At 40.2% G+C, this 12,937-nt stretch overlaps 1 protein-coding gene and 1 pseudogene across 2 annotated transcripts in view; one reads left to right on the top strand and one right to left on the bottom strand.

Annotated features, from left to right (window-relative positions):
* Pibf1 (progesterone immunomodulatory binding factor 1) overlaps positions 1 to 12,937 on the bottom strand; it is a 181,991-nt gene that overhangs the window by 35,624 nt on the left and 133,430 nt on the right. For both annotated transcript variants that reach the window (XM_055609558.1, XM_055609557.1), the window contains exon 15: positions 5,770 to 5,900. In XM_055609558.1, the coding sequence (XP_055465533.1) occupies positions 5,770 to 5,900 (131 nt within the window). The remainder of the gene's footprint in view (positions 1 to 5,769; positions 5,901 to 12,937) is intronic.
* Positions 6,423 to 7,398, top strand: LOC129678683 (glyceraldehyde-3-phosphate dehydrogenase-like; annotated as a pseudogene).

Raw genomic sequence — 12,937 nt, 5'->3', positions numbered from 1 at the left:
TTGCATCTGAAAGGTAGCAGTTTCTCACAGGCAACATGGACACTTCAGCCCATGTTCCTGTGACTGGAGGATCTGGGCCAACACACGCTACAACATACTTAAGCCACAAGGGACACTGCCTTTAACACGAGCATTTCTAAACCTTCCCGCCATGATTATTTAAGTCACTGTCCTGATAGCATGTAGAAATTTAGTTTTCATAAGACATAGTTTATAACAATGGAAACTTACTTTTAAAAACATAAAGCTTCTATGTGTATGACTCATAAAGCTCAAAACAAATCTCCTTATGAGCACATCTATCTTGAACGGTATATTACACCCATAATTGTTCAATTCACTGTTAATTATTACTTAGAAATTCATGTTTATGGCTCTGTTTCACCTGCTGTATGAAAACATTCCTGATATATTGTACCTTAACTTCCTGGATCAATATACTGTGTTTCAGGCTTGTAAGAGACATTGACAATGTAGTCTTTTCTTCTCTAACTCCTAGTTAAGAATAAACTGAGAACTGACCGCAGGCAAAGAAAGCTTATGCTAATCTTTTTCTTTTCAAGCTCCCCTCAGATTCAAAGCAGAGCTAACACTGTATTTTCCAGACCCACTGTCTCTTGTGGTGTGGTGGAGAGTTAACATGCTACTTTTAGAATAGACTACTACTTTAATGACAGGGGAATTCAAAGCAGTTACTAGCAAAATCTTAATTTGAGCTTTCCGCCATGCTTCTGATGATCTAATTTCAGTACGCACCCACTCTCTCCTTTCTGGACACTAAGCACACTGTATAATAGGTCTGGTGGTGTGGCTCAGTGGTAGAATGCTTGCCTGAATAAATTGTATAAGTATTTAAACTTGTAAGGGTTAAGGGCGGGACAATAGTATTGCTTAATTTTCAAAGAAAATAATGGATTTACTTGGTTAAGACAAGGTCCCATGTAGCCCAGCCTGGCCTCAAAACTCCTACACAGCTGAGGATGACTGTGAACTCAAACTTCTTATTCAATAATTTGCTGTGGGCGTGAGTGTGTGTGCTATCTGGGCCACTGGACATGCCTATGTGGAAGCCACAGGAAGACATTAGGCTTTCTCCTCTCTCATTCTGCTTTATTCCCCTGGGTGGTCTCCTGCTGAACCTGGGGCAAGGCTGGGAGCCCCTGAGGCCGGTGGTCCCTCTTTCTGCATCCCCGTGGCACAGTGATTACAGGTGCACTAACCGCACCTAACTCTCTTAGCTGTTGCTAGGATCTCAACTCAACTCTTCGTGTTTGTACATCGAGTATTCTTCCCCTCTAAGCCATCTCTCACGTCCTGTACCCGGCTTCTTAACGCCATTACCACACCTTATCATTCATTCATGTATGGAAACAGAATTTACAATGCCACAATTACACTACTCTGATTTTTCACAATAGTTGGTAGTTGCTTCATTTGGAAGCAAGTTATCATATCCCATCAGATACTAGTTCAGAATCTGTTAAAATATATTATGAATTTATGAAACACTATTTCGGTAATCTGCCCAGCATCAGGAAGCAAAGGCAGGTGGACCTATGAGCTCAAGAACAATCTGGTTTAGGTACTGGGTTCCAGGACAGCCAGGGCTATACAGTGAGACCCTGCCTTAAAAATGTATCTGGTAGCTAATTCCATGATTGACTTAGCTTTTATGATTACTGTTGCTATAATTACATTTTGTTCAAATCCAACATTCTGAGAAATGTTATTTCTCATTTTAAGATAATTATCAACACACAGAATTGTCAAGAGTTAGATGAAAACCAATAATGGAAATGTTATTATAATTATAATGTTTAGATACTATGCTATATGTAGTATAAAAATTGTATCTTAATCTTCAGAACAACCATGTGAATTAGGTATATTAACACCACATTCACAGATGAAGAAGCTGATCATATATATTTCAATACCACTGCCATTAGCCACTGTGACAATTAACATAAAAATTTAATTTAAATGGAACTAAGAAATTTGATTCTCAGTAACGTGGGAAGTGGCTATCATACTGGGTAGTGCAGATTTGGAACTTTTTTATTTTTACAGAAAGTTTGACAAGATAATACGTAGAGAACTTTACTAATTTGCCCCAATTCAACAAGAAGCCCTGGGCAGGATTCTAGTTCCTGTAACTATTATAGAGTCAGCATGCTATCTCCCCAGCTTTTTAAAAGGGGAGCTGACTTTCATTATGCTTTAATTACGTGTATGTGTGAATCTGTGTGAGCATGTGCACATGTGCGTACAGGTTCCTGCAGGGCCTAGAGGAGACTGCAGGAACCCTAGGGCGGGAGGACAGGCAGCTGGGAGGTACCCTGTGGTACCTTGCTCATGTTCTCTGTAAGGGCAATACCCACTCTCAGCTACCAAGCACCCGAAGCCGCTCCAGCAGGCTCTGACTCTTTCTTGTTTGTTTGTTTTTTTATGGAATATTTTAAATGAGAGAAAATATCACCTTATATATATGTCTTATTGTTAACTCAAAGCCTTACTTTTAATAAATATCCTACTCCATTTCCCCTCTCTTTCTTAGTTTTATTCTTTAGAGAAAGATTATCCATTATCCAGGGCAGAACATAGGGAGGCAGTATAACATAATGGCTGAAAACAAAGAAACACCACGTAGAGAGACATTTTGTTTTTTCGGTAGAGAGAAATTTTGGTTTCTCTGCCAAACTATATGCTCTCAGAGGACAAGCTGCTTACTTCTTCAAGGGGTGAATTTATCTACGTCATCTTTTCTAACAGCTAATTATTATTTTTCCACATTGAACATTTCTAGACACTTTAATTCTTAGCAGAGCAAGCATTTAAAAATTACTTTAGCTGGGTGTGGTGGTACATGCCTTTAATACTGGTACTTGGGAGGCTGAAGCAGGCTGATCTCTGTGAGTTCGAGGCCAACCTGGTCTACAGAGTGATTCCAAGACAGCTAGGGCTACGCAGTGTAACCCTGACTCAAAAAAACCAGTAACCACACAAACAAGTAAGTAAATAAATAAATATAGCTGGGAACTATGGCGCACACCTGTAATCCCAGCACTCTGGGAGGGAGAGGCAGGTGGATCTCTGGAAGCCAGCCTGGTCTATGAGTCCAGGAGAGCCAAGACTATACAGAAAAACCCTGTCTCAAAAAAAAAAAAAAAATAGATAGAGATACATACATAGCTAGATAAATATATAAATAAATAAAATTATTTCAAGGCAAACGTAAGAGGTATATTTCTCTAGTTTTTGTTTTTCAAGATGCGGTTTCTCTGGGTAGCCTTGGTTGTCTTGGTTGTCCTAGACTCACTTTATAAAACAGCACTCACAGTGATCCACCTGCCCCTACCTCTCAAGTACGGGGACTAACAATATGTGCCACCATGCCCTCTCTAGGTTTTTATATACTTTTTCCAAGCTTATAAAGGTAAAACAATATAATATAAAAATTTCAATTATAATAAATAACAGAATAAGAAAATGTTCCATCTGAAGTCTCTTCCTCAGTTTCCCTAAAATAACTAGATGCTTAGTAGATGATGAAAGACATAATTTTTGTTGTTTAGAATACATACTGACAGTGAAATAAATTAATTAATTGAATCAATTTGTTATTATATATAAGAAATACTTTAAACTTTACAATAATTTTAGAAATAAACTTTTAATTTTGATGTTTACTGTATATATGTGACTTTATTTTATCAAATCACCAAAAAATTAAGACCACGAATAAAATCCTGAAACGATTATTTTGGTGTGTTAGGAATGCCAGGAGATGAAAGATTTGTATTGAAGGAACACATACTTCAGAATTAAGCAGGAACAGTTTGTTTAATTTTTTTGGCTGTACATCTTAGGAAACCTGTTTTCTAATTTCTCTAGTTTCATATTTATGGAGGTTTACTGACTATTTAGAAAACTAAATTATTATTATTATTTTATAGTTTTATAAGACAGGGTTTCTCTATGTAGCCTTGGCTCTCCTGGACTCACTTTATAAACCACATTGGGCCTGGAACTCATAGAGATCCACCTGTCTCTGCTTCTCTGAGTGTTGGGATTGGAAGCGTGCACCACAACACTTATAACCGAGAAAACTAAAATTTTAATACCAATCTTAAATGTAATAACTAAGTTAAATAATCAACCACTCATGCATCACAATCTTGTTCTCAATGTGTAGCATCATTTTTTTTTTTCTGTTTAAAAAACTAAAAATGTGTGCCAGCAAGAGGGCTCAGTAGAGTTGGGCCTGGTAGCACATGCCTGTAATCCCAGCACTCAGGGAGGCAGAGGCAGACAAATCTCTAAGTTCAAAGCTAGCATGGTCTACAAAGAGAGTCCATGACAGCCAAGGCTACACAGAGAAATCCAGTCTGGGACGGGGGCATCGCTCAGCAGGAAAGGGTGCTTGCTCCCAAGTATGAAAAACTCAAACATGCATGTATGTACAAACTTGTGCATGAATACACACCCTCCAGACTTCTAAATGAATAGGTTAAAGAAGGTGAATGACTGAGCTGGGTGTGGTGGCTCACACTTTTAATCCCAGCACCTCAGAGGCAGAGGCAGGTAGATCTCTCACTTTGGGCCATCCTGATCTACAGAGCTATTCCACAGTTAGGGCTACATCATGAAACCACCATGGAAAAAAAAAAAAGGAGAAAGGAAGAAAAAAATGTGAGTGACTAATAAACAAAACAAATCTTCTGCGTAACTTTTTCTTTTTAATAACATAGAACCAGTTTTAAACAAAGGTGTCAAAAAGTTATCTACTTATACTGAAGTAATTCTCGGGTTACTTCATGTAAAGGGTTGGAGGCAGATAAGCTCAGAATGTTCCTGGCAAAGTCAACATAAATCTAAGTAAATGTGTAAACGTGACCTGCTTAAAGGCCACTTTGACTTTACAAATGATAACTGCGGATCCTCCTCTTCTGGTGGCCCCACATCTCAGTAAAGAATCTAGGAAGATAAGAACAAGCTGGCTCTTTTTTTTTTTTTCTTTAATTTGATGTATTTCTTTATTATGTATATTCAGGCAGTGTTTTGCTCACATGGTGTGCCTGCACACCAGAAGAGGGCACCAGATCTCACTATAGATGGTTGTGAGCCACCAAGTGGTTGCTGGGAATTGAACTCAGGACCTCTGGAAGAGCAGCCAGTGCTCTTAACCTCTGAGCCACCTCTCCAGCCCACAAGCTGGCTCTTATGTCCTGTAGTATGAGCAGTGTTTTGCTAGTGAGTATAGAATTATTTCCATGCTAAGACTTCTGATCACAAGGTGATATACGAACACCTAACATGATGATAACATGTGAGTACAGGTGTAAGCATGCCATACAGCGTATGGAGGAAGAGGGATGGCAAGAGCTGGTCATTGCTATCCACCTTGTTAGGAAAGGTTGTTTGGGTTTGTTTTGTTTTGTTTTTTTTCCTGTTGCTTCTGCCATGATAGCTGGTCTGTTAGCTCCTGGGTCTTCCTGTCTCTATCCCCATCTTGCTTTAGAAGCACTGGGACTACACAGGTACACTGCTGAGTCTGGGTTCCTGTGGGTTCTGGAGGTCTGAACTCAGGTCCTCACATGAGCATGCACAGAAGGCCTTTTCCCAGTGACACAGCTCCTTTAAGTTTGAATCCTTGTATATTTAAGACTATATTCATAATTAAATTTAGAATGTAGAATCCACATCAATCTACTGCAGCATATTAACAATGTCTTTGTTATTCGAACAGAAGAGGTGTAGATGGTTTACCTGACATCTTTCTCAAGTTGAGCTGTACACTTCAGCAGGGAATCAATCTTGAGATCTCTCTGTTGCACAGACTCTATGAGGTATCTGTAGGGCTGCTGAGTCTGATTTAGCAGTGAATTGGCTCTGTCAAGCTAAAGAAACACACATTTCATTATTAAACTGCAGAAAACTTGACAACAAACTGAAACCATCTGAAATGCTCTAGAATAGCACTTTAACCTCTTGACATGATTGTTTTTGGCACTGGGGACCGAATGAACACAGGATCTCAGGCCTGCACTGAGCTACATACCACAGTCCAGAGCGCACTCAACTCTTCTGCACATCAAGAGTTTATTCAGCGCATCAAGAGTTTATTCTGAAAGGCTAAATAAATGTGTAGACATTTAGAGGTTTAAAAACTGACCAAGCAGCTGGGTGTGGGTGGCACACAGGTTTAATGCCAGCACTCAGGAGGCAGAGGCAGAGGCAGGCGGGGATCTCTGAGTTCTAGGCCAGCCTGGTCTACAAAGCAAGTTCCCGGACAGCCAAGACTACACATAGAAACCTGGTCTCAAACCCCCCCCCCCCAAAAAAAAGGGGCTCTCTGCATCTCCCTATTCCAGAGACAGCTGCATCTTTTTGTGCAGTGCCAGCCTCATTCCTTAGCCAGGATGGTGGAATTTGGAATGAATGGATTTGGCCATACTGGACGCTTGGTTAAAGTGGGGCTTGTTGCCATCAATGACCCCTTCATCAACCTCAACTACATGGTCTACATGTTCCAGTATGACTCTACCCATGGCAAGTTCAATGGCACAGTCAAGGCTGAGAAAGGGAAGCCTGTCATCAATGGCAAGCCCATCACCATCTTCCAGGAGAGAGATACCACTAACATAAAATGGGGCTATGCTGGTGCCAAGTATGTTGTGGAGTCTACTGGTATCTTCATCACCATGGAGAAGGCCGGGGCCTGCTTGAAGGGTGGGGCCAACAGGATTACCATCTCTGCCCCCTCCGCCGATGCTCCCATGATTTTGATGGATGTGAACCATGAAAGGTATGACAACTCACTCAAGACTGTCAGCAATGCTTCCTGCAACACCAACTGCTTAGCCCCATGGCCAAGGTCACCCATGACACCATCGTGGAAGGACTCATGACCACAGTCCATGCCATCACTGCTACCCAGAAGACTGTGGATGGCCCCTCTGGAAAGCTGTGGCATGATGGCTGTGGGGCTGCCCAGAATATCATCCCTGCATCCCTTGACTGGTGGTGTCAAAGCTGTGCACAAGGTCAACCCAGAGCTGAACAGAAAGCTCACTGGCATGGCCTTCTGTGTTTCTACCCCCAATGTGTCTGATGTGGATCGGACATGCTCACTGGAGAAACCTTTCAAGTATGATGGCAGCAAGAAGGTGGCGAAGCAGGCATCCAAGGCACCACTATAGGGCATCCTGGACTATGCTGAGGACTGGAGTTGTCTCCTGTGACTTCAACAGTGACTCCCACTCTTCCATCTTTGATGCTGGGGCTGGCATTGCCCTCAATGACAACTTTGTAAAGCTAATTTCCTGGTATGTCAATAAATACTGCTACAGCAACAGGGTGGTGGACCTCATGGCCTACATGGCCTCCAAAGAGTAATAAGCCCTGAACCACCCACCCCAGCAAGGACATGAAAGCAAGAGAAAGCCTCAGTTGCTGAGGAGTCCCTGTCCCAACTCAGTCTCTGACACTGAGCATTCCCTCACAGCTTCCATCCCAGACCCCCAGAATAAGGGAGGGGCCCAGGGAGCTCTACTCTCTTGAATACCATCAATAAAACTCACTGCACCCCTCCCCACAAAAAAACAAAAAATAAGTTAAGTATATAATATGTATAACAACCATAATTTTTATTTCTTCATATCACCTTTAGTTTTTAAAATTTATAATTTATATACCTGAATTATTTTATATAATTACAAATTTTAAAAATCATGGTCAAAATAAAAAAAAAAAAGTCCCCTGTAGAAGTTACCATTTAAACTATTTCTGTGTGTGTGCTGGGTCTAATGGTGTATACTACCATGCAAAGCCCAATTAAACCATTTTTAAGTGAACAACTCAATGGCATAACTATTTTTACATGTTTCAGAACCATTATACTTATCTTTTATTTCAGTGCTGGGGACTGAACCTAGGGTCACATACATGTCAACCAGACATTGTAACCACTAAGGTATGTTCCAAACTCAAGGAATTAGCTGGACTATCTCTGTTTTTCAAGACAGAGTCATGGTTTTGCTTCAGCTTCTTAAGTGGGGTATTGTAGACATATAACCACCACACCTGCTTACATTTTCTTTCTTAAGTCCCTTTTAAAATCCACATACTTACAAAATTTACGCTCTATATACAATTTACTTTAGTACCCAATTTGTTGGGGGTAGGATTCTACTCATTTTATGAAAACAGTAATAGAATCTGGGTGTAATGTCCCCCCCCCCTTTAATCCCAATAACTCGCAAAACAGAGGTAGGTGGATCTCTGTGAGTTCAAGGCCAGACTGGTCTAACATAGTGAGTTCCAGGACAGCCAGAGCTACAGAGCCATGTAGTGAGATCCTATCTTAGAAAAACCAACATATCAACCAACCAACCAACCAACCAACCAACCAACCAACCAACCAACCAACCAACCAATCAACCAACCAGCAAAACATTAAGTGGGCCAGTGCGATGGCACAGCTAGTAAAGACCCTAGCAGAGAAAGGCCTGTGACCTAGATGCCATATTGTTACTCCATGAAATGGTAGAAAAGGAACCAATTTCAAATGTGTTCTCTGACCTCCTCGTCTGTGCTATAGCATGTTTGTCCAAGCAAGCACACATGAGCATGAGCGCGCGCGCGCGCGTGCGCGCGCACACACACACACACACACACATACACACACTACAAATATTTAAAACCCAAGAATCAGTAAGTGATTAGGACACGAGGGGAGAGGGCGCAGTGAGATGGTGATGGGGTGTTGACTGTGGAAGGTGGAAATAATGAACACATCAAGGCAGTAGACAGGAGCACGGAATAAAAGAAAAAGCATGAGCTTGTTGAAAAGAAAAATTCTTGGAAGGATAACTCCCCCCACCGCCCCCCAGCTAGGGTTTTGGTGTGTTTGTCTTTTGCTCTGATATTCATTCTTTAAAATCCATTGTGATGTCACTGGCATCTTACTCTATTAAGTTGCTTTAGAAACATTCAAATATGCAGCTGAACTGAGTTCTTCTAACCTGTATAACCAGTTTCTTTAGTCAATTATATCAAACAATTGCCTTGACTTTGTTTTCACAGAACTGACCCTGGCTGAAAAACCTCCACTGGCAAGTTTCTCCGTGTTTCAAAGTGCAGTCCTCTACCAGGAGGAGCATTTACAAACTAATAAACTTCCGGTCTAGAATGAGCAGTCCAAAACTTATCAATCTAGTTTTAATACACAAAGAATATAAAACCTGCCATCCTATACATTTTAGCTATTTTTTTTTTCACAACAGCAACTGTAAATATTTGATTTTAAAATAGTAAAATGAGCCAAAAGCCTCACTTGTAAGGTATCAAGTATACATGCCAGGACTTCCTCATGTCATGAAAACTACAATGTTCCTGTTTCTTTATAACTTGTGTAGGCTGTTTTTACCACCCACCCCAGTTCTCTAGGGCTTTGAACGTAGCACCTGCCAGGTGCTCTAGCACTGAGATATGACCCCTCCTCTTCATCCCTATCTCTATTCATTCTCCAGGGGTAAAAGAACACAGCTGGTAATAACAAGTGGTGATTACTTTTTACTTCTGAGAAAGTTAACTGAAGAGAATTTAGTTCTTCTGGTTAATTTTCTCCCCAATATGGTTTTAAAAGCCGTCTTCTAGTTACAGTACTATAAAAGTTTCCTAATCTCTTGCTGCCTGTTGTTAGTAATCTTTTCCTTATAGGAAGGTGTTAGTAACTGATGACTAAGGTACCATACAATATATGATTCATGATTAAAGCCATGACACAACAGTTTATGGAATTGCTATTCCCTCTTTGTTTCAAACATTTGTACATATGATTCATAGGAAAATAGTACCTGATTGAAATATATCTTGCATTCAAATACTAATTTAAATTATATTTGGATATAATCCAAAATTACATTTCTCTCTTAAGATTTATAAAATATAAAGGTGACCACATTTTGTTGTCTTTCCTTATCTTCCTTCTTTCACTCATTCAGTCACTTTTTTTTATTCACTCACTTTTTATTTATTTATTTATTGACAAGGTCTCTCTACATAGCCCTACCTGACCCAGAACTCACTATGTAGACCAGGCTGGCTTCAAAGTCAAAAAGATCCATCTGCCTCTGTCTCCCAAGCGCTGAGATCAAAGGGTCTATGTGTTTTTTCTTAAATCCCCCCGGCCATGTGCAGTCTCCTCTTCACAAGAACTTCTGGAAATGAGGCCCTTTCTGGTCTGGGATGAAATGTACTCTTTTCTAGTATGTGGACTTACATACATCTGATGTATGTAGTCGTGAATTACACTGACCCACTTGCAATTCCTTCCTTAATCTTTCAGTAATGCTATGAATATGAAACGTCTACTTGACGCTCAACATTAGGCAAAAACCTGTGCTCTCAATCCCTTGGGAAAATGTTACAAAAAAACAGTGAGTCTCATCCTGACCAGACTAAATCAAAATTTGGTAAGGCTCTGACACTGATAAACCTCCAGATCTGGAGAATGCACAGCTATCAGTCATGCACTTGCTTTAGGCTGCTTCAACCAACTATTTGTGGGCAAACCACCTTATACGCTGAATTGAGTATTCCCCTCAGTAAAGCCAGTTCCATTTTGTGTATTAATGACAGCATCATCTCCAAGAAGTTTAAGAATGAGTTGTGAGCATCTGGGAGAAAAGATGACTGTGTTGTGTCAGGTGTGCTGGTTGCGGGGCAGCAGGCAGGTCTAGAGGGTGGACCTCTAGATGGGATGGGGCAGTGTGGACAGTCTTGAAGAGGTGAGGCAACAACTGGGGTTGAGCACAGCAGCTGTCCACCAACGTTTCTACAAGGTTTCCTGTACTTGAATAATCAAAAGCAAGTGTGTGCTAACTGATCATGAGCCATGCTTCTGGTCTTGATACTTAAAAAAAAATTTTTTTTTGAGACAGTCTCTATGTATAGCCCAGTTTAACCTTCCATGTTCCTGCTCTACTTCTCAAGCGCTGGGTTGTAGGTCTGCACTACAAGGCATAGTCTAGCCCCAAGTCTCAGAATGTTGGTATGAAAGTCAGAAGAGGAAGATGGTAAAGTATTTAATTAATGTTTGATTATTTATTTCAGAAATGGGCGCATACCATAACCAGCACAGTCTTTATATCTTTTCTGGAGTATACAAGACTGTAAAGCATTTTGCATTTCCATGCAAAATGTGGTCCTGTATCATTTTTATTAGGACTTACTAAAAATGATGATTCTTAGGCTTCATTCTGTACCTCCTTGATCACAATCTCTGAGGGCAAGATTGTGTATAGTAAGAACCTGCATATTAAACAAGAACCGTGGAAGCTTTCTATACTCACTAATATTGGTTTATTTATTTCACAATGGGTTTCACACCATACCCTAGGTGGCCTGGAACTCATAACTTAGACATGCTTGTCTTGAGCTCAGAGTGATCTGCCTGCCTTAGTCTCCCAAATCCTGAGATTACAAGTGAGAGCACACTTTACTGATATTTTAACATCACTGTTGAAGTATGAGAATAAAGCAACGGGCAGACATGAGAGGACCAACTCCATTTAGGAGGTAGAAGAAGAAGGCTCAGTAAGGAAAAAGGTAAAGGTGCTTCACACACACACACACACACACACACACACACACACACACACACACACGATGGATAGCAGCTAAGCCGAGTAAAGAGCCATCGGTGTTACAGTCAAAGTTGTAATGGCCTCTTTGTAAGGCAAAGTGAAATAGTTTCTGAAATATCTATAACGTCTGTCTCAGGTATATCAAACTTGATTGTCATTGAGAACATTGGTGACTAGGAAGTTATCAGTGATGACGAGGAAAGGGGGGAACTGATGGAGAAAGAAAATATAATATTAATGTAGTAAATGTATTTGAAACGAGAGTAGAGAAGATACTGAAAAACTCTCAAGTAAAGGGGTTTAGTGGAAATCAGCCCAGATGGTGCAGCTATAGTAAAATAGGGGGCTTGTGACATAAACGGTTTTGGGAAGCTCATGTCATCTCCAATCTGAGCAGGGAAGTGGGACACATATGAAAATTAAAACATGGGGTTGCAGTGGCCCACAGTCAACAACATGAATTTGCCATGTTTTCTAACCTGCTGTAAAAAGAACATTAAGAAAATTTCAGCACATTTTCATAAGGTCAAAAGACTTCTCTCCTTTTCTTCTGGTAAGTCTTTACAGAATACCCACTGGACTGTAAAATGCCACACACGCTAAGAAGCACCTGCTGGATGCGTTTGGCAGCAAGACCACACAGAGCGTTAGTGAGCGTCAGCACTTGCTGAGCGCCTGAAGAGGGTCAATCAGCGCAGAAACTCCAGGAGAAGCAGAGTAGTTACGATACTGTGCTTTGTGGAATCCAAATGACAGTTGCAATGGGATTTAAAGGCCTGGAAGAGCTGAGAGGAGAACTTCAACTTCGGCTGGTAGAAATGTCCTTCTCTTTCAAAGCTACTCTTGAGAAATTCATGCATGGAGTCTAAAATGTTTAAAAACGATTTCTTATATACCAAGACTTACTATATATTATAATATAATATAATATAATATAATATAATATAATATAATATAATATAATATAATATAATATAATATAATATAATATAATATAATATAATATAATATAATATAATATATACAATATATATAGTAGAGCTATTTTTCCCGTATGTATGTATGTATGTATGTATGTAAATGCATGCTTGGTATCTGCAGAGGTGAGAAGAGGCTTTTAGGGCCCCTGAAACTGGAGTTGTAGGTAGTTGTGAACTACTATTTGGGTCCTGAGAACCGAACCTGCAAAAAGTGCTCTCCATCTCCCTAGCTCCCCCAAATTCATCTATCTATCTATCTATCTATCTATCTATCTATCTATCTATCTATCTATCTATCTATCTATC

This window comes from Psammomys obesus, unplaced genomic scaffold (assembly GCF_907164565.1).
Source record: "Psammomys obesus unplaced genomic scaffold, mPsaObe1.curated_primary_1811, whole genome shotgun sequence".
NCBI classification, from domain to species: Eukaryota; Metazoa; Chordata; class Mammalia; order Rodentia; family Muridae; genus Psammomys; species Psammomys obesus.
Note: the sequence above shows the minus strand (reverse complement) of the source record. Positions and strands in the feature narration are given on the sequence as shown.